Raw genomic sequence first — 21,845 nt, 5'->3', positions numbered from 1 at the left:
GTTACAAAATGAATGTTTCCAGAGTTAAATGTACAGAAGCAGATTCTTTTTAAGGAGTGTAACAAGATGATAGGCATCAGATTGCCCTGTATGTGAATGTTTGTTTTATCCTACACCATCTAAATGATTTATATTATAAAAATATTAAAGCACAAGGCAGGGCTAGATTAGGCTTTATTGTCTTCCTCATCTGTCCTTTTTAATTTAAACTCCATGTCGCATTTGAACCCATCTTGGTTGGGGTATAGGATGCCCAAGAATTGTGATAGTTCGTGTTTGTCCTGGCTGTGGGCTAAACTCAAACAGGAAGTTTTGTGCAGGGAACCTCCATGATGTACTTAAGCTACGAAATGGGTCGTGTTACAGCTGGAGCCTGAAATGAGATGTTTTAAGAAGTAGGGTCTTACCCACAAAGAATTCTACCTATGAGAACTATCATATTGTAATGGGTTCAAAATTGGGATTCCCAGGAAGGAAAACCTCCTGGCAGTTGCACACAATGAATATCCTTGTTGCCAAGACAAAGTCTCAGCATGAACTGGAAGACTTATAGGGAACTGAGAACTAGCCTCTGTAGACCAGGGATGGAGAACTTTCCCCCTCCAGGTCTTGTTGGCATCCAACTCCCATCAGCCCCAACCAGCAAAGCCAACAATCAGAGATGATGGGAATTGTAGTTAAGCTACATCTGGAGTGCCATAGGTCCCCATCCCTGATGTAGACACAGTCACTTTGGAGCCCTAGAACCCTTTCTTGTTGAGACAACACTCTGCTCTGCTTCTCCAGCTGCTTACCACAAAGGACAAAACAGCATGTGGATCTATGGGATCCTGGTTATAGCTGCAGCAGGTCCTGATATCCCTTCCATGGATGAATGAAGGAACCATCCAAAGCCACCAACAAATAGAGGGCAAAGTGTAGAAGGATGGGGAATATTTCTGTTCAAGCCAGGACTGAAACAAGACACTTTTCTGATTTTGTATATAAACCTAAAGTGGAGATACTTGAGGAATTTGATCTTTATGGATTCTGATGCAGATTAACCCCATCTGTTTCCCTTGGACTAATGATGTGCAGATTGGAACATGATGTTTGAGTTTTCAGACCAAAAAAGGCGCAAAATGCATATTTGGAGATAAAATACATTTCAATATGTGTGCCTTTGAGTGAAGCATTTGTGTGAGTTTTTTAAAAATGAGATCAGTATGGAAATGGAACAGATTTATGAGTGAATTCATATGAAAGTCATATGAACCAGAGAGAGACTGATTTGTCTTGTCCTTAAAATAAAGTGCTTTGCTGAGATTTTGTTGCCTTACCCCAATGAGGAGTTTTGAGGCTAAACTACTATGAGTTCCTCGTAGGAAAGGTGGAATATACATTTAATAAGTACAAGTTGGTGAGGCACAATTTCCTGAAGTCATGGCACGTTTTTGTCATTGTTAACTGTTGACACATTATGCACTTTGCTGCATTATTTGATCCCCATTGTATAGTTTTGAAAAATGAAAAAGCTACTTGCTCAGAAAAGTACTTTTTCTTCTTTTTGAGCAAGAGATTTTTACAAACACCTACCTCATAAAAGAGCAATTTATTCTTATCCCACAATTACTACTTGACCTGGATAGAGGTTTTTTCTAGCAGTGCCTAAGAATTTCCTGAAGGCATGTGATGTTGTTGCATTGTTAAACCCAAACATGTCTCAGACTGGCCATGCCCTGGGTAGGAGAGTCCTAGGATCCACTTATGGGTATTCCGTTAAAGGAATCTGGCGGTTGTGGATCCTGTCCGATGCCCTGTGTGGCGGGGGGCCATGGCATGACCCTCGGTGACATCAGGGGAGAGCTTATTGCATCAACAGGCTCCCCCTACTGGTGTTTAACCCCTCATCAGACTCAACCCTCTCCGAGTGGGTGGAGTCAAATTTGCTGTGGTCCAATGCCTAAGCCAATACCTTCTCACATGCTGTAATCAATAAAGTTGTGGCCTTTTCTTGCCCATTAACCTAATATACTGTGTCCATGTGTCTTCATTCCCCAAGCGGGGATCGGGTCCTCGAATCACAAACAAATATTCTGGGACACTAGTAATATTTTTATTCACCAAACATTGGAGATATTATGTTAATAACATGATAGACTGTGGCAATGATGCAATTTATTTTATTGGTACATTTTTATGGAACTCTGAGATCTCTCACTTTACTGTCATGACCTGTGGTTTTCACAGGAAAGCTGCCTTCAACGCAAATGCAAACAAGCCTCTACAAAAAATCATAAAAATTAATTCATCTCATTTTCTTTCCCTCAATTCTCATTTTAGGACCAGGGACATACAGCCCAGAAACAAGCAGCTTAAGGTTGAAATCACCTTCCTATGTTGCAGTATACGTTTCCCAGGTGGAACGTTTTAAAGAAGCAAAAGATGAAACTCCTGGACCCGGGACGTATGAGGTATGTTAATTGGGCCTTCGCCAGTGATCTTTCATCAGAAACATGTAGGTACATAACCTGCTATGATGCTGTTGTAGTCGAGGCATTTAGATAGTGGGAAAGCAAAAGATTGGTGCTTTCAGCTGACAATAAGGCAGAGAAATACAAACACGGCTTTGGTTCGTTGCTGCAACATATGTAGGGGGCAGAATTTGATTTGATGGAACTGCCATAACTGCTTTGTGATTGACATAAACGGGACAGTTCATATGACTTAATCTGGTTTTGTGCAAGTTTTGAACAGGTAATCCATTTTATGGATTTATAGAATTCTCTGCACAAAGAAACTAGCTTGGCAAATTCAGCTTTTGTATGATTTCAGGTTCTTTTCCAGAAGGCACTTACTCTTCTAGAGTTGAACTGTGATGACTGAAGTGTCATCTTCTGAGCCCTGAAGTTGTATGGTTTTTGCTTTGAGTGTGTTGGGTTTGATGGCTGTTAGCAATGAATTGCTGTATTGTATATGGCAGGCATGGGGAACCTGTGATCCTCCAGATATTGTTAGACCGCAACCCCCAGCCATCCTGGCCACTGGTCAGGGAAGATGGGACTTGTAGTTCAACAACCTCTGTAGGGCCATGGGTTTCCCATTCAAGGTATATAGTATCATTTGGGGGCGGGGTTAGGCCATTTTATGGACTTTGACCAAGAAGCAGGATAGACATCTAAGTAATAAATAATAGTTTTATTTAAAATTAAGGCAGACATAGCAGCCTTTGCACCAGAGAGGGAAATGTGTAGCCAAATTTATAACTACAACATAAGAAAATGCAGAAAATCTTGAGCTTTGAGGCGGTGAACTGAAATCTCACTGCCTCGTGACTTGACAAACAATTCATACAACCTAAAGCACATGTGCAAATTGCCAGGTGTTGACTTTTCTACATCACCTGCTGCCTGTCATTTGAATCTGCACACATATGCATTAGACGGCTGCACTTGAAATGGCTTTTTATTGGGGCTTGTCATACTTAGATTGCCCTTTTCCAAAATCTGCAAATATAAGAATATAATGAAATGTCCCTGAGGATTCATTTTTCTCCTAGTTCATGAATTTCACCTGCATAATTGAAACACATACATATGAAGCAAGTTGTTCTTGCCCAGTGCTCTATTTTCTGACTACAGCAGCTTTCCTAGTTCTCAGCCAGGGAAAGATCATCCCCAGCCCTGTTGTCTGATATCCTTTAATTGGAGACACATAAAACTAAATCGGGGACCTTCTGTATGCAATGCTCATGATATCCCACCTGAGTGGTGTCTCCTCCCTGTTGAGGATTAGTGATCAATTAATAATATAAAGAAAGACCACATCTAACAGCACAGGCAGGGAGGTTGTTGGGCCATGGAGTGGGCAGCACAAGATCCCCGTTCTGTCTCTCTGGCTCAACACCAGGTAGTATCCCTCACACAAATCCCTAAACATATCTGTGAGTGAGAGCAAACTGACCCTTCCTTGGTGTTGTAGCACTCCTCACTTTGGCAGCACATATACTAAAATTGGAATGATACAGAGATGAGCATGGTTCCTAGAGCCCAGGCAGACTCTACTAGGTTATGTTTGGCCCACATAGCTCACCTGCGATCAAACTGTGAATCAGAGATATTTGATTGTGATGAGTGCATTACCTGAAACCTGGGCAGGTGGGCTAAGTGAACCAAACTTAACACGGTTGAGTCTGCTCAGGTACTTGGTGCATCCTAGAAGGGAGGAAGGTCTCTAGAGCAGAGAAATTTTCATAGGGATTATGGAATTTATTATTTTTTTCTATTTCACAACTGTATCTTAAGCTCACTTCAGATCTGAAGGGCACATTATCAGAACTGTCATCCAAAAAGAGTGTGCAACAAGGCTAAGGAATCCTCTTCTCAGAGCAACTAAACTCCTTTAATCATCTCAAAACACAAAAGGACCTTAATGTGCTAGTGGCTGTAGAAAAATGAGAAAAACAGTGTGTGCACAGAAATTCTTTTTTCTTTTTCTTTTTTTGTGCCCTGGTTCAGGTCTGTATGCTGTACTATGTAAAACATATTTCTAGAATGGGAACAAAGGTGCCTTTTAGACTAAGCACTTAACAAAATTGTATTGTACAATCTATTGTACACTGTGCTTCTGGATTGCTCTCTCCCTGTCAAGTCTACAGGGCTAGATTGCAGATGATCTCTTGGAGGTAGGTCAAGACTGTCAAGTTCCAGCAGGGTTTGGGAAGATAACACTGACTGGCTCATTTTTTTCTGACTGTGAATGCAGGCTAGCAGAAGTTTTTCTCTATATAGCTTTCTGTTTCAATTATATTTTGCATGCTTTCATCATTACAGCCTACACTAGACCAAATATAGGTTAACAATTCATTTTCAGAAGGCAGAAAAAAAGTGTATTTATGTGTTCTGTTGTTCAGAAAATGTTTTTTGGGGGTTTAAATTGTAATGGTTTTCGATTTTGAGATTTTATTGCTGCTACTGTGAGCTACCTTGAGGGCCCCTTGTGGATGGAATGGCGTTCCCAGCTCTCTCTCTCTCTCTGTGTGTGTGTGTGTGTGTGAGAGAGAGAGAGAGAGAGAGAAAGAAAGAGAGATTGCCAAGCGTGTAAAGCTGAATGTGTACAAGTTAAATGTGTGTAAGTCTACTGTGCACAAAATTACAGTTATTCATGGGATACTATATACAAAGGCTGTGCACTCACTCCTAAGACATCCATGAAGTTTTAGGCTTGTTAAAATGCCTGTTCTTTTATCTTTCAAATTCAACTATGGAGGAAGTTATTTCCAATGCGCAGGTAGCAAGAAGCAGCCAAGTCATCTGCTGACTACTGCTCATTCACCAAATTAACAGGACAACCTTGCCTTCTGAATTAGCAAACTGCATACCTGGACAAAAGTTTTCTTGAATGAATTGTGCCAGAATTTTATCATGTATGGTGGTGGGAACTGCACTGGTGGTAACTGAGTGAGCCCTTGGAGATGTGGTGGATGGGAATGTTGACCCAGTGTTTGGCAGTTGTGAGGAGGATAAGTTCCATGCTGGAGATCATTGGAAAAGGGGATTGAAGAATAAAATTGCCAATATTGTGGTGCCTTTATACAAATCTATGGCGTGAACACACGGAATACAGTATACAGTTCTGGTTGCCTTGCCTCTAAAGGATATTGTGGAACTGGAAATTATTCAGAAAAAGGTAGCAAAAATGATCAAGGGGCTGGAACAACTCTCTTGTGTGGAAAGGTCACAGCATTTAAACATTTTCACTTGGGTGAAGGGCAACTAAAGGAGAAGGGTATTATAGAGGTGTTTAAGGTTATTGTGACTAGTGTAGAGAAAGTGGATTCCCTTAGAGAAACAATTAGACATACCTTTTAAAATGCCCTTGTACGAAACACATTTCCTTACCTTGTACCTTATATAAGCACCAAAACTTCAGCATCGTTTCTGATATCTTGAAAAAGCATTCCTAAGAGAACTTCAATTTTGCTAGCTTTTATGTTCACAAAAGTGGCTCTTACCAGCACTTGTGGTCATTGCAATATACAGCAGATGGTATGGGCATTGTACTGCATATAATAACTCTTTGTGAAAAAGTTTTTGGTACAGTACTGTGTACTGTTAGTAGAGTTGAGGAAGGTCTTGATCTTGCTGCAGTTTGAACAGGCACCGCAATTCCCACGCAAGAACTGGCTTCCACTTTCCCCCATCTACAGTACTGCCAGGGCATTGTGATTCCCCCCTCGACATATCTTTCAAAGCTTGTTGATATTTACATGCAAATATGGGACCATTCTTGCCTCTGGGAATATTTTCTAACAAATACCAATGCTTGTAAATGATACCCTTCACTTGACTGGTGTTCGCATCAAATGTTAGCAAGGTTTGTATTGTTAGGAGCAGTAAATTGTTTTGTGTATGATTGTATTTTAAAAGTTATGTCTGCTTGTTGCATTAAGGGAATAAAGCCTTAGGTGATAAGTCCTGACATGAATTGTTGCCTTTTAAAACCCCTTAGAATTGCTTGTTTTAAATAAATACTTACATGTTTGCATGTGGTAGCAAAACACTTTGTATGTTTTTCCTGCCTCTCCTGTTATATTGTTTCTGCAGATTTCTTGGGCCAGGGATTGTTTCTCACTCTCTGTATCATATGGCTTAGTCAATAATGGGAAGGGGTGGCTGGGCCCAGTGGAGCTGAGTAGCATTCATTTTTGGTGCCCGTTCCTAACTTGGCTACAGGAGGGAAGGCTTTTTCATCTTCTTTGCCCTGTTGCTGCTGCTGCTGTTGTTGTTCAATCATTAGTTGCAGTTAGTTTTCAGGCTTTCAGGGGATGAGTGCACACCATGGGAAGATTCAGTGTGGTTTGGAGGGAAGGAAGGATTTAGGAACACAGGCAATTGCCTTATTTTGAGTCATACTATTAGTCTATCTAGTTCAATATTGTCTACGCTGACTGGCAGTGACTCTCCAGGATTTGGGGCAGGGGTCTATCCCAGTCTTACCTGGAGATGCCTGAGTTTGAACCTGACACCTTTGGCATGTAAAGCAGATTCTCCTCTACTGAGTTATGGTCCTTTCCCGAGGGGAAAATACAATTTCAGGTACTCTGAAGTGATGGGATGGTGGCTCAGTCCAGCCAATTAGTACGTATAGCAATGTCCTCGTTGCCCTAGGGTTCATGGATGAAGGCGTTGATTTTATGCAGATAGGGAGGGCCTCCTTGGCCCACCTTTAAAGTGTGTGGGCAGAGCTGGGCTGGGTTGCTTGTACAAAGTGAGTAGCAAGAGACAGTGTTTCCTAGTTCTCATTTTGGCAGCAGATGTACGAGACAACATAGACAGCACAGTTAAGAATGTTGGAAACCCACTATGCAAATTAATACAGTTGTAGCCCATACTTGCATTCATTTATGGTGGAGGGACAAGCGAGATAAAAATATTTTAAATAAATAAGTATTCTGTATTTAATAGTCAGGTGTCCATATTCATAAGCATGGAAAACATGTCTCGTAAGCATACATGCACACGTACACACACACACACACACACACACACGGTTGTAGAAAATAATCCTTTCCATTTTGATGTGATATTTCAATTATAGCACAGCTTGTGAGAAACCCAGTGGCATAATACATACTTTATTTTGCTAAATATATTCAGATATGTTAACACAGGCAGGAACGGTCAATTTATATACAGTGCATGCAAATTAATCCATCATTTTGAAACAATTTCTACCTGTTAGCCAACTTTATGACATTTCTGTCATGCTGAATGATAGGCACTTCTTTAATTTGACAGTGGGAAAGTTGGTGGTATGTCAAATCTTTTTTAGTATTCAAGAAGATCTACATGAAAGCTTTACAATGCAAAATTTCCTTTTATTTTTCATATGTAGAACATTTTGCTGCCTTTAGAAAATGTATTATTAAACTGATCTTTGGCCTAGTGTAGGCAGTAATATGAGAGCTTTCAAAATATGATTCAAAATAGAACAGACACATTGAGAAATATTTCTGCTAGACTGTTCAGTGTTGCTTAGTAACTTATTATGAACAGTATATTTGTTTTAATTTTTATTTCTCTGACACAACAGTTGTGCCTGGCACTCACAGCTTAAAATGGTGCATAAGTAGTCCATGTCTCAATAAACTTACAGCGTAATCGTCTAATGTTGCTACTTTGTTAGACATTATTATGCATCATACATAATATTTATTTAAAGGTTCTTCCTTACACTGTTAGCCTAGTACATACAAGAACTTAAGATAGGGATGTGGAATCGGGTTACATACACTTCAGGTTACAGACTCCGCTAACCCAGAAATAGTACCTCGGGTTAAGAACTTTGCTTCAGGATGAGAACAGAAATCGTGCTCTGGCAGCGCGGTGGCAGCAGGAGGCCCCATTAGCTAAAGTGGTGCTTCAGGTTAAGAACAGTTTCAGGTTAAGAACGGACCTCCAGAACAAATTAAGTACTTAACCCTAGGTACCACTGTAATTGCAGCTTGCAGCATATATCGAAACATAATAAAACATCAAACATTAAGAACTTCCCAATACAGGGCTGCCTTCAGATGTCTTCTAAAAGTTATGTAATTCTTTATCTCCTTGACATCTGAAGGGAGGGTGTTCTACAGGGAGGGTGCCACTACCAAGAAGGCCCTCCTGGTTCCCTGTAACTTCGCTTCTCGCAGTGAGGGAGCCACCAGAGACCCTTGAGGGAGTACCTCAGTGTCTGGGATGAACAATGGGAGTGGAGACACTCCTTCAGGTATACAGGGCCGAGGCTGTTTAGGGCTTTAAAAGTCAGCACCAACACTTTGAATTGTGTTTGGAAACACACTGGGAGCCAGGTATTTCCCCAGGCATTTGGGCAATAACACTGTTCTGATTTGGGGGCTTATTTAGGTGTTTATCTTCTTGTTGGGTATGGTAGGATATTCTTGTTTTATAATTGACTGTTGTTGGTGAACACTTTTAGTGTGTAGCATTGTTTTGATGGAGACATTCACTATGTAATGTATTGTATATTACTTTTGTTGTAAGGCACTTTGAGACTTACTTGGTTGTGGAATGTGACAACCAACGTAATTCATTTATCCTTAGGGCTTTCATAAGTTTATGAAAATCAGATGAGTTTTGAATAATTTGATTCATATTTTCCTGCCTTGAACCTGAGGCGTTTGAAATCAGTTACTACTAATAATAGTAATGACTGCTTGCTTCAGCTGCTAAATAATAATGATAATAATAATAATAATAATAATAATAATAATAATAATAATTTATTATTTATACCCTGCCCATCTGTCTAGGCTTCCCCAGCCACACAGAAATACCATAGTTTTAGAGGAGGAGAACAAGAAAAAAAAATTCTCTCCCTCTCTGCGTAGCGCTCCTTCAGCGAAGCGGCAGGAGAAGTGGAGCCCCTTCCATTTCTCCTCCCACTTCGCTGAAGGGGAGCTGCGCAGAGAGGGAAAGCTGCGCAGTGCCTCTCTGCTGCGTTCCGGAGGCTTCGCATGGCTTTCGCTGAAGCCATGGAGCCTGCATTTGCTCCATAGGACGCACACACATTTCCCCTTAATTTTTGGAGGGGGGAAAGTGTGTCTTATAGAGTGAAAAATACGGTATTTGGTGCCACTAGGCCTTGAGAGCTGGCTGATGATTTTAGAACTGTTTTATTTCCTTGGACAAGGTTAAGACCCTTCAATGTATTAAAATTGTAATAATAGAAACAGGGCATTATGATTACCATTGTTTGATACTGCGTGTTTCAGTGAACTTGGGTTCCTCAGAAATTTAACAGGGGTTCCTCAGTGAGGAGATTAGTAGTGGGAGGGCACTGTTCCCTGAAATACAGCTTCTACCCATTGTTAATATTCCACAATGTGCAGTCACAGTGAGGTGTCTTCTAGCTCTTTCTCTCTCTCAGGGCAACATTGAGGCCCAAAAGACTGATTTGGGTACACATGAGCTGAATAAGTATTTTTCCCTGAATGCGCGTCAAATCCTTTGAGACTTGGACCAGAATACAAAGTTTCCTCAGCAGATGAGTCAATGTAGAAGGCTGCAATTCAAAATATACTGTTATACTGGAACATGCAGAGCTCTCTGTAGCATCCAAACTGCATATGTTGGTGAGATGTTAGCTTCTGCTTCCCTGTGAGAGTAAATTATTCATTTGGTTCCAGCACACAACCCTAATAGCATTCTTCAGCTGGCTGCGGTATGCCAAAACGTTATGGATTCAAATTAATTGCAATTGGAGCTTTGAAAATAAGCCCATCATGATGCTGTAAGGGCCGAAATGATGAGTTAGTGAAATGTTGTTGAAGCACTGGAAGAAAGAGCAGCTGAGGCTCCAAATCTCTACTGCCATGTGTTGCAGCCACCACTCCAGCTTAATGCTTAGAAGATGACTTTATTATACAAATAAAGAATCTGACCACCTCCACACAGCATGAATCAAAAAGCTATGCTTCTACAGTGAACAGCTGTGCTATTGGCCAGGAGCCTCTGTGTTTATATCTACATCAGCCGCTTCTCGTCTTGGCATGGGTATGTGTGCGCAGAGCTTTGCAAGGAGAATGAAGGATGGCATCTCTGTAGCCGAGGCTTTCTTAACATAGTTTGGGTTCTCTTAAATGTTGTGATTCAAATATGGAGGCTATCATTTGCAAGATATATTGTTTATAGAGATGTGCTACGAAAGGATCATTTGCACTGTCTGTAAAAGGGAGCAGTTTTTGTCTAGGCAACAATCTAGCATGTTGAAGAGTTTTTGGAAGACATTAGAAGGACTCTTGAGAGCATAGCATATTATATAAATCCTGTTGTTTGGTTGGACTGCCATCAATTTCTCCCCCTACATAATAATATTTTGCATACTCAGAGGGACTAGAAGTATCGTGTAATTTCTTGAGTGTATGATACTCTTGTTGGAGAAAGAACGTCAAACATTTAGTTCAGTTTCCAGATTTGTTTTAGATAATATGCAAGAGCATTAAATAGTTGCTCTGGGGATAGATGCAGACGCAAACAATATTCTCTTCAAGCTATATTACATCCTAGGAGAACAGTTTGCCAAAACTTGTTTTTGGATACACGTTTGCTGGCACAATTCTCTGAAGTTCTGTTGTGAATTTCAGAGTGCTAGCATAGTTGGACTATTTCCTCTTCAGTTCACGGTAATGTTATCATCTCTGCATCTGTGTGCCACCCACAGAAAATGACTGATACTTCTGAAAGCAGCTTAATAATTGGAATATTACTCACTATTGAAAGTCAGCAAAGTTTCCTTACCACTACATTTTGTTTTTCTTGAAGGCTTAGCACCCTCACTCTCCTTGCTTGCCCTTGGAGCCTGGAATGGATGAGGGTTGTTTGGCATTTCTTATCTTGAATGGGTGAAAAGCTGAAATGAAGGAGCGGTTGAGCACTTCTTGAGGGAAGATTATGCAATAGGGGTGATGGATGCTTTGTGGAGGCCAAATGAGTGGTCATTTATGTTGCTAATCAGCTTGGACCTCCCTTACTATGACACAAAGAGAGAGAGATGCCTCAGGTGATGAAGACTAAGGAGTGAAGAACAGACAGAGCTGTGTGCCACACATCCTGTGCTGCACCCTCTAAGGTAGTTTGTTGCATTTGAGTGCAGTGAATGACTATATCCCATCTCCACTATTGAATACTGTTTAGGCTTGTATCCAGTTTAGGCATGGAATGGAGTGTGTGTGTACCATCTTGTCTTTCACCAGTGGTGGTTAGCGTGCACTGGATCTGGCGGGGCAGCTGGGGCGGAGGTCACCAGGGATGGGCCCTATTTGTTATGGTTTTCTACCCATTCTCCTCCTCTTGCAAAGATGCCATGGACTCTTAGCAGTGTAGTAGTAACATTACTTACATTAAAAAACGTTAAAGGTAAAGGGACCCCTGACAGTTAAGTCCAGTCGCAGACGACTCTGGGGTTGCAGTGCTCATCTCACTTTACAGGCTGAGGGAGCCGGCGTTTGTCCACAGACAGATTTTCCAGGTCATGTGGCCAGCATGACTAAGCCGCTTCTGGCAAAACTGGAACAGAAGAAGGAGGAGGAGGAGGAGGAGGAGGAGGAGGAGGAGGAGGAGGGGGAAAAGAGTTTGGATTTGATATCCCACTTTATCACTACCTGAAGGAGTCTCAAAGCGGCTAACCTTCTCCTTTCCCTTCCTCCCCCACAACAAACACTCTGTGAGGTGAGTGGGGCTGAGAGACTTCAAAGAAGTGTGACTGGCCCAAGGTCACCCAGCAGCTGCATGTGGAGGAGCGGAGACGCGAACCCGGTTCACCAGATTACGAGTCTGAACTGCTAGGTTGGCAGGAGCTGGGACAGTGCAACAGGAGCTCACCCCGTCATGGGGATTCGAACCGCCGACCTTCTGATCGGCAAGCCCAAGAGGCTCAGTGGTTTAGACCACAGTGCCACCCGTGTCCCTTACATTACTTATATTACTTAGCATCAAACTGAGATCAACCCTGTGAGGAAGGTTAGGCTGACAGACAGGCCCCCCTCGCGCTTCTAGAATTCGTCTCCTCTCTCTACCCCCTGCCCCATGCATGGGTGAAGAGTGGCACTGCTAGCCATTTGTGATTAGCTGTGCTGTTCAGAGTTATGATTGGGCAACAGAGGGGATGGACAGAAAACACTCCAGGGAATTTCTGAATGATAGGAAATGTATGGTTATTATTTGGGAAGGGACAACGCAAAATTCCGGGCTACAGGTTTGGATTTTCAGGTGCAGGAAAAATACTTGGGTGGGGGGACCTGCATTACCTTGCCCTAGGGACCAGTCACCTCACTACAGTGCACTGTGTTTGGGAAGGCAAAACTCGAGGTTTCCCAGAGTACAATGATAACTCCATCTTGTTCCCCAATAGTTCAAAATTAGAGAATATGCCGCTGCTCCTTCAAATATGAAGGAGTGCCAACAGAACAAAAAGGATCTGTTTTATGATACTGATGTTCTTATAATGTTGTTAAGGCTTAAAGGTAAAGGTACCCCTGCCCGTACGGGCCAGTCTTGACAGACTCTAGGGTTGTGCGCCCATCTCACTCAAGAGGCCGGGGGCCAGCGCTGTCCGGAGACACTTCCGGGTCATGTGGCCAGCGTGACAAGCTGCATCTGGTGAGCCAGAGCCGCACACGGAAACGCCGTTTACCTTCCCGCTAGTAAGCGGTCCCTATTTATCTACTTGCACCCGGGGGTGCTTTCGAACTGCTAGGTTGGCAGGCGCTGGGACCGAGCAACGGGAGCGCACCCCGCTGCGGGGATTCGAACCGCTGACCTTTCGATCGGCAAGCCCTAGGCAAGCCCTTGCCGATTGACCTTTCGATCGGCAAGCCCTAGCCATAAGCGCTGAGGCTTTTACCCACAGCGCCACCCGCATCCACCCGTGTTAAGGCTTATTGAATGCCAAATATGGCAGAAAGTCACTATAAAAAATTGAAAAAGCCAAGTAAATAAATACATACAATATGAATGTGGTGTTCTTGTCTGCGTCCTCTGTTGTCTCACAATGTGGACATTTCTGGTTTCCAGTGTGCTAGCATTCTATGTTAACAAATTCTATGTTAACTCTCCAGCTTGCAGATCATATACATCTTGCCCCCCCTCCCCATTATCCAATAAGGGAGGTCTAAATTTTATTTCTAAAATATGATGATTATGTATCATTAATTTGTGTTCTCACTGGTTAGATAACAAATCCAGGTTAGCTGGCTAATGAGAAATGCCAGTAACAAATATTAAAATTAAACTGTAACACCAAAGTGAGAAAAACTGACCATGTTACAAATAAATCCAACCATCTTTTGTAATTTTTCATGATTAAATTGGTCTATTAGCCATAAATCATTCTGCATCATCTGCTAAGAAAATGGTAGAGTTATTAAAAGATAGTAAGTGCTTTGTCATTCTATTGAACGGTTTAGTGCATTAACTATTTTTAGGCCTCATTAAAATCATTTTAGTTGGGATTCAGTCTTAAATTGTAAAATGCATTTGCTGGGCCATGGCTGTATACAAAGACTTTAAATTGTTCAAGTGTTAGTTGTTTGTTCCGGAAAAAGACAAACGTTGCAGGTCCGTCATAGAGGCATAATGTCAGATTCCATATTCATAGTTTACCAGCGTGATATTAGCCATTTCTTTTATTACCGTACTTCATTCTATCCAGACTGCTTATTAAGACTAGTTTGCCAGTACTCTGAATATGAGTGAATAGTTGACAATAAAATATAGGAGCTTCGACTATCCAGCACTATAATCAGTCCATTTGTCTGCTAATGTTATCAGACCACATATGAATATATTTATGTGCTGCCTACCATATTATAAATGGTCAGAAACATTTTGTCTTTAGAAATAGTGGTTGATTTTCCCCAAATGTCAGTTTCTCTTGGCTATGCTAGAACTTCTGATGGTGTTGTGATTGATGAGAAAAGTTGCCACAGCTTCAGGCCAGGAACTGCAAATCCAGCCAGATCAGCAGCCACTGAAAGCAGCAACACAAGTTGTTTCACAAGCTGGGCTGTGGAGGATTGTCTGGGTATTCTTTTGTGGAACCTGATCATGCCACAGCCACTCAGGGGAGTGTTGGGTTGGACTCTAAATCTCCAATCCCAATCCAATCCCAAACACATCTATTTGGATCTATAACTTTTTTTTGGGGGGGGGGTGGTGGTGGTGGTGGAAACTTTTGACTAGAACCTGAAGTCTGATTCTAAACCTATTAGTTAGAAACACAGAAAATTTATGCATGACTTGTTCTTGTTTCCTGGTTAGGGTCCTATTTATATAATGCAACATATAGTTAGTTTGTTGCTCCTGATGGAACACTATATAAACCAGCAGAACTGACTTCAGATTTTTATGGACCACTGCCAGCAGGATTTCCTCCTTGTAGTCCCCCACACTGTGAGTTCTGTTCCCTGCCAGCATCACAAAGGTAGATGGTGCTAGTGGAAGGCTAGGGTTGGGGGGGGGATATTGATTCTGTTCACATTTAAAGGCAAATCATGTAACGAGCACTTATCTATATTCCGTGATGCAGTTTTGCAACTAAACAGTGTTTACAAAAATGAATAAAAATGGATATACTAGTGGAAATAAAACAACAACAACATTGCATTAGGGAAAATTGCTTGTGAAAATGTGTGCATTGCTCAAAACTGCATACAAAAATGTGTTTATTAGGAGAAATTTGCACCAATACAGTGATGAATTGTCATAGGCGTTTTTTGTTTAAAAATAATCGGCCAATTGCTGCAGAAATGTGGAAAACCGAACTTGAGGTTTGAAAAATTAAAATGAGAGAACCACAATTGTCAGATCCTCCCATCCCTAGTGGGAGCCAAGAGAACAACTTCCTAGTGCAACATACAGGAAGAATTAGAAGATGGCTTCGGGGGGTGCGCTGGCGGGGGGAATCTTTCATTTCCTGGTTGGCTGCATCATATAGCCAGACATCTCTGTGAATAAGAGTAGTGTGGTAGCATTATGCCTCCATGCTGATGGATGCACCCCATATTACTGGGTCTAAAAGGAATGCAAATATATATCTCTGGCATATTTTCATTTGGGAAACTAACATTCCATAGAGGCCGCTACAGATGTGCAAAGACTTTCAGGGATATCTGCTATTTCCTAATGGGAGGGGTGTCTGGAGGCAGAGGACAAAACTGATTCTCTTGAGTGCAGATTATTCTGCTGGTATCAGGCAATTTTCCTGTTAGAAAACGGGGGATGCCTCAGCAGATGCTCAACCAAACCAAACTCTGATTTCAGGCCTGACAACAAGGTGTCCTTTGAAAACCTCTATCTGTTTCTGCTTATGGGTGACAAGGGAAACTTTGCTATTGCTGTCTTGTTCCACTATGTTCATACTTTACATGTTCTTGGAGGTGAATCTGGGGTCTTTTGCATCCTTGGAAGGAGCTGAATTGGAAGTCCCCCACCCAAAAAATCAATTTATAGCAGTAGCCACATTAGAAATTACTACATTTTACACATCTGGAGTGAGGGTACAAATTTTGCACAGCTTTCTGTCTTGGTGCAACACACTCCAGTTGGATTCACCAATCCTTAGCTGTGCCTCTGCTTGTTCTTATTTTCTGTATTATGCTAATGCTTTAAGAATGGAAGGGAAACCATTAACTTTCCTGGACTGTTTGCCTATATTGAGCAAATAACACTGTACCAAGTTGCTAAATTAACTGCTTAACCCAAGCTGCCCTCTTAAGTCACATCTTCACAAATCCCATTTTAGTTTTAAATGGACCCTATAGGAACTAAAACACAGACAGACACAAATACGTGACTTAATTAAAACCCATCTTTAGCCACTCACAAATACCATTAAATTAGCACCAAACAGATGGGGCCAATCATTATTATCATTATGAGGGAAATGCTCTCATGGAAATCAGGGTTCTCCCCTGTCTCATCTACATTTGTGATATCCTGTGCCTGCAGAGATCTCTTGAGCTAAGCTTTTTAATATCTACCATATGAAATCAAAAGTTTATGGTGTTAAAGCACAACAGCAAAACAAAACAAAACATCCACTAATGCTTTGAGCAGCCAAAACTTCAGGAAGCCTGCATTTTCCACACTGTCACACATTTAACTGATCTTTCTTTGTGTTACAAGAGATCATGTCTCAGATGCACAAGACAAATTGGCTGGAGTGTTTGAAGGCGTTTCAGCTGGAAGGGCCATTACAGTGGTACCTCAGGTTAAGAACTTAATTTGTTCTGGTGGTCCGTTCTTAACCTGAAACTGTTTTTAACCTGAGGTACCACTTTAGCTAATGGGGCCTCCCGCTGCTGCCGCCGCGCCACCACTGCACGATTTCTGTTCTCATCCTGAAGCAAAGTTCTTAACCTGAGGTACTATTTCTGAGTTAGCGGAGTCTGTAACCTGAAGCGTCTGTAACCCGAGGTACCACTGTATATCTAATCACTTGAACTTCCCATAAGTGTGGTAGTCTCCTGTGCACTCTGATTAGCTAAAAACCAATCCTTATTGTTCAAAATAAAGAAAGCCAGTCAATCAACCAACTCCTTGGCATCTTTTTGTGTTCCAATTATGTTATGCTTATATTTGCATGTCGCACCGTTCCATAACAATGCCAGTGCATTGAGAGCAGCAGTCAAGATGCTGTGGAAATAAATGGGAAATTGACTGACTTTCCTGTGGCTATTAACCTTTGATGCCCTTTTACTGGCCTCATGGTGAGACCTTTCCCTTACTGAAGGAATGGTGTTTATTTCTGCTGTCTTTCCATCTTGTACTTTTCCCTTTTGTCCCATAATCATACAAAATATTGAAACAGAGGGGGGGGGGCGGCGGCAGGGAAACACAAGTGAGAGAGACCAAAAGGTTATCACTTAGGCTTAGCTGCTTTCTGGCATATTAACCTGACTTGTACCCTGCACAGATTAAAATATCTAAGACCCTAAGTGATGTCTTCACACATCCTTCTAAATAAGAGCCGTGTTATGTAAAGTCAAGACACAATAACCTGTTGGAGATTGTGCCTAATCTAGGTGCTCTCTGAATTGTTAACAGCTTTGCAACTAGTAGAATACTTTGTTTTCTGTCTCTCCCCCCCCCCACACATTTCCAATATTTCATGCTTACAATTATAGGTATATCACAGTTATAATTATTATATTTATTTATATTAGATTATTTTATGTATATAGCAACAACATATATATGCATAATAAAATAACCCACCCTAAACCAAAAGCTGGCGCTTCAACAATATATACAAAATGTATTGTGCATGTAACCAAATAAGCATAATGTTGCATAATGTTGTGTTAAATGTTAGGAGTAATAATACCTTAGAACACCTTGAATTTTCACCTGGATCCACAGATGTGTTGCATGAGCAGAAAGGTACTTTTGCTTGGTGGGGCAGCCCTCACTGAATGCTCCTAAATTTCCTGTCCTGCTGCAGCTTTTAGTGCCTCATCACCCAGGGTTCCAGAGGGTACTTTGACACTATGGAGTGCCTTTTTATGGGGTTATACTGGTAGAGAGGAGTATGGCAAGCTCCATTGTGCAAATTCATCTATCTTAGGCTTGAGCCCATTAGGTTGAATCCTCAGAGCTCTCACTGAATATCTGTTGTTATTCCGAATGTATACAAATCTCAGCAATCCCCTTCTGAAGTTTCATATTGTTCATTATGATTGTGTGCATAGTTTCAAACACTATCTTATTTTAATAAAAATCTATTTATTCAACTTTTCCATTTTGTAACATGTAAAGCATAAACACGAATTTTCTGTATCATTGATTTGAGTTAAACTGATTTAGCAAGAGGTGATTATTTCCCTGACTTTTAATGCCACATCCGTGCCTTGGTACCTCACCACCAATCTCCATAATGTTTTTTTTTATGCTTTGTAAATATATTGCCCACTATTTTCTGCTATGAAAAGTCACAGCACTAAAAAATAAAGCCCTTGGGCTATATCTGCCTACGGTAAAGATAGTTATTAGAAAATATTTACAACCAGCATCCATGCATCTGGAATTGGGGAATGATTTTTGAGGTAGGCTTGATTCCTTCATGTGAAAATTAAGTACTTGCATGGATATGTTTGTTGTATTTATTTCAACCATAGTATTTTAGGTACCTAATAAATAAGTAACACAGTATGAAATCTCATAAAATAATCATGGTGGCAAACACATCATCAGTCAGGGCCAAACGAACAATGCTTTGGTGTGTATGGGGTGTTAGGGGAGGGGCAATACCTCTGACATTGCATTCCTTCTGGGGTGGTTTGTCCACCTTTGGTTCCCTCAGTGGCGGAAGAAGCCGCTGAGGCACCTGGCCCAGGGGCAGAGAAAGCCACCCATAGGGGTGGGGTGCACCGCAGGGCCTCTGGAGTCTGCATGCCTTCTCCCACTCAGCTGCCCTACAGATGGGGGCAGGCAGCAGGCGCACCGTTTGGGCAGTGCGGAGCCTGTGCACGCCCAAGCCACCGTGTCTCTCCCAGGAGAGACGCGTGGCTCAGGCACACTGCAGGCCCCGCGGTGAGTGCCGCCCGGCATTTTTCACCCCCATCAGTGGTGACACCTGGGGCGGACAGCACCCACTGCCCCCCTTCCTCCACCCCTGCCCCCCACTTAGCTCTCACCAGTGGCTCCTAAAAGCATGTGACAGCAGCCATATCCTGGTAAATGGCTTCAATTGGCTGGCTAAACCAGGTGAGACTAGTGATGACAACAACAACAGTGTCAAGTTCTGGAATGGGAAGATGTTGCAATATAAACCCTCCCAATTGGAAATCCATGGTCCGTTACAAGCTTAGACCAAATGACTCTTAAAGTTTGGCCCTGACTGCTGATGTGTTTGCCACCATCAGCCAGTTCTCCTTGCCAGTTGCACCCTCTCAAAGAATTAGTGAAGGGCAATATCTTGGTAGACCATGTACTTTGCACAAAGAAGATTTTAGGTTCAAACCCCAGCACCTCCAGGTAAGGCTGGGAAAGATGCCTGTTTGAAACCTGAAGAACCTTTGCCAGACGATGTAGACAGTACAGAGTTAGATGTACCAGTGCTCTGTGTCGGATAAGGTAGCATCTGAATCAAACCCACCTCAGTGATGGGTGTGTGGGAGCTACTAGCAGAAAATCCTCACTGGAGTCAGGAAATAATAATAATAATAATAATAATAATAATAATAATAATAATAATAATAATTTATTTATACCCTGCCCATCTGGCTGGGCTTCCCCAGTCACTCTGGGCAGCTTCCAACAAGATATTAAAATACCGTAATACATCAAACATTGAAAGCTTCCCTAAACAGGGCTGTCTTCAGAAAGGCTCTTCAGGGTTAATTCCCAATACTCAGATGCCCTGAGCATGTGCAAAAGACTATCCTAATTGAGGATGGGACTTGCAACACCCCCTCCACATGCACACACAGAGAGATTTTCTACCACATTCACATACACTAACCACTTTTTCATATTCTTAATCAGGGAGATTAAAATAGTGTGAAAGTAGTAGGTGTTTTTCTCATATAATGACAGTAATGCTTATACTGTACCAAACTAATACAAAGTGTAAAAATATGATCAGGTGATCTAACTCTTATGACACCTGAATTGGAAATGCATGTTTTAAAATCCTAGCTCTATCTGAACTCCTTTGATCAGCGTAGTGTTGAAATATATATATAAAAATCAGTCCAATTAGCCATATGAAATGCACAATCTCAGTATCCAACAACAAAGGAATACAGAGAATAGAATCTAATCAAACCAAACACAACTCTGTGTATAATAAAATGATGATCAGCCCCCTCCCTGACTCAATTTGGAATTGGGTATACAATAACAATAACAAGCATTGTCAGAGAATTTAAAAATAATACTTTCTTTATAATATGAGCTAGGCAAATAGGTATGGGGAACCAAAACTTTCAAATGTTGGTAATAATCTATGCTATAAATATAGTAGCCTATTCTTTGTATTTTCTTATCCAGGGGCATTATTTATTCCTGATATTTGAGCACCATAAGAAAAAAATCTGGGTTGTGTGGAAGAGGAAGCAGCTACATTTGTTCCAGTTACAGCCATTAACTATAGTCAAGGTGCCTTTCAGCTGGAAGCGATGACAGATAGGTAACATTCCCACTATCAGATGCATCGGGGGACAGCAGGAGACAAAGTGCACTGGGATACAGGTGCACCTTTTCCAGAGCACTAGCAAGATGAATGCACCTATTGTCATCGCTCCCCTGCCTCCCCTTAGCCATTAATATGACAGCATTGTAATTGATGGCGTGACATGGGACCTGTTCTGAAATTTCTTTCCTCTCCTTTAAAGCTACCCCGTGTAGCTTTTGGACAGAGCACGGTTATCTAATGTGTCAACAGATCCGTCTTCCAATTTCAATCCATGCCATCCTGGTAATGACAGAAAATCACACACACTTGTAACACAAAGAAGTTATTTTCTAGGCCCAATGATGTCTGTATTAGCCGTGGTGTCCTGCAGTGGTCGGTTACATAGCAATGTCTAAGGTCAGAGAGATATTTATCAGGGTAGGAAGAAATGTCAATGTAATTCAACTCATCAATCTACTGTAGCAAGATATTTTGCATTTTAATGCTCTTCATTTTACTTAAACGCTTCCCCGGATGCACTATCCAAATTGAAAAAAGAAAGAGTTCAACGGCTCTGCTTCAGACTATGCTGTGTACCATAGATCATCAGTATGCATTAAACAAATGAAATGCTCTAGAGTCCAGGGCAATCTATAAGTGAATGTGCAGATTATGAATAACAGAATTTCCTTTCCATTCTAATAATTGCCAGAAAAATATGGAGCCCCTTGGAAATTAATGGAAACATTTTTGAACATAATTACAATTTTAAGCTTGGCTTTATAATTACTTACCAGCCCATCAGTATGTCACACCTGGGAATTTTACCAAATAGCCTCAAGTGTTACCGTAATGCCCACAAAATTTGTTCAGGCTTTGAATCTGCAACCAGATTTGTCTGAAATATAAGGCATCACCATGCCAAGTATCTATCTGTAAGAAAGAATTGATAGCTGTAGTGTGGTTAACTTTGGCTTTGTATGCTGCTTCCAGAAGTGTTAAGAGAAAAAGAAAAGAATGTGGTATCTTGTACTTAACTAATAGTATACTTATTGGAAGTCTTCTAGTTTCCTCTTTGAGAAATAAATTTATAGGATGCTGCTTCAATTTTGCCACAAATAGATATATGAACTACACCATTTCATTAGAAACATTGGCTTATTTAATTCTTAGAATGTAAAATGAAA

General features: G+C 41.3%; 1 protein-coding gene across 2 annotated transcripts in view; it reads left to right on the top strand.

Annotated features, from left to right (window-relative positions):
• Positions 1–21,845, top strand: part of STPG2 (sperm tail PG-rich repeat containing 2) — a 210,521-nt gene that overhangs the window by 114,640 nt on the left and 74,036 nt on the right. For both annotated transcript variants that reach the window (XM_077933852.1, XM_028743821.2), the window contains one exon: positions 2,323–2,453. In XM_077933852.1, the coding sequence (XP_077789978.1) occupies positions 2,323–2,453 (131 nt within the window). The remainder of the gene's footprint in view (positions 1–2,322; positions 2,454–21,845) is intronic.

The sequence above is a fragment of the Podarcis muralis genome, chromosome 9 (assembly GCF_964188315.1).
Source record: "Podarcis muralis chromosome 9, rPodMur119.hap1.1, whole genome shotgun sequence".
In the NCBI taxonomy this organism is placed as follows: Eukaryota; Metazoa; Chordata; class Lepidosauria; order Squamata; family Lacertidae; genus Podarcis; species Podarcis muralis.
The sequence above is the reverse complement of the archived record's forward strand: the minus strand, read 5'-3'. Positions and strand labels throughout refer to the sequence as shown.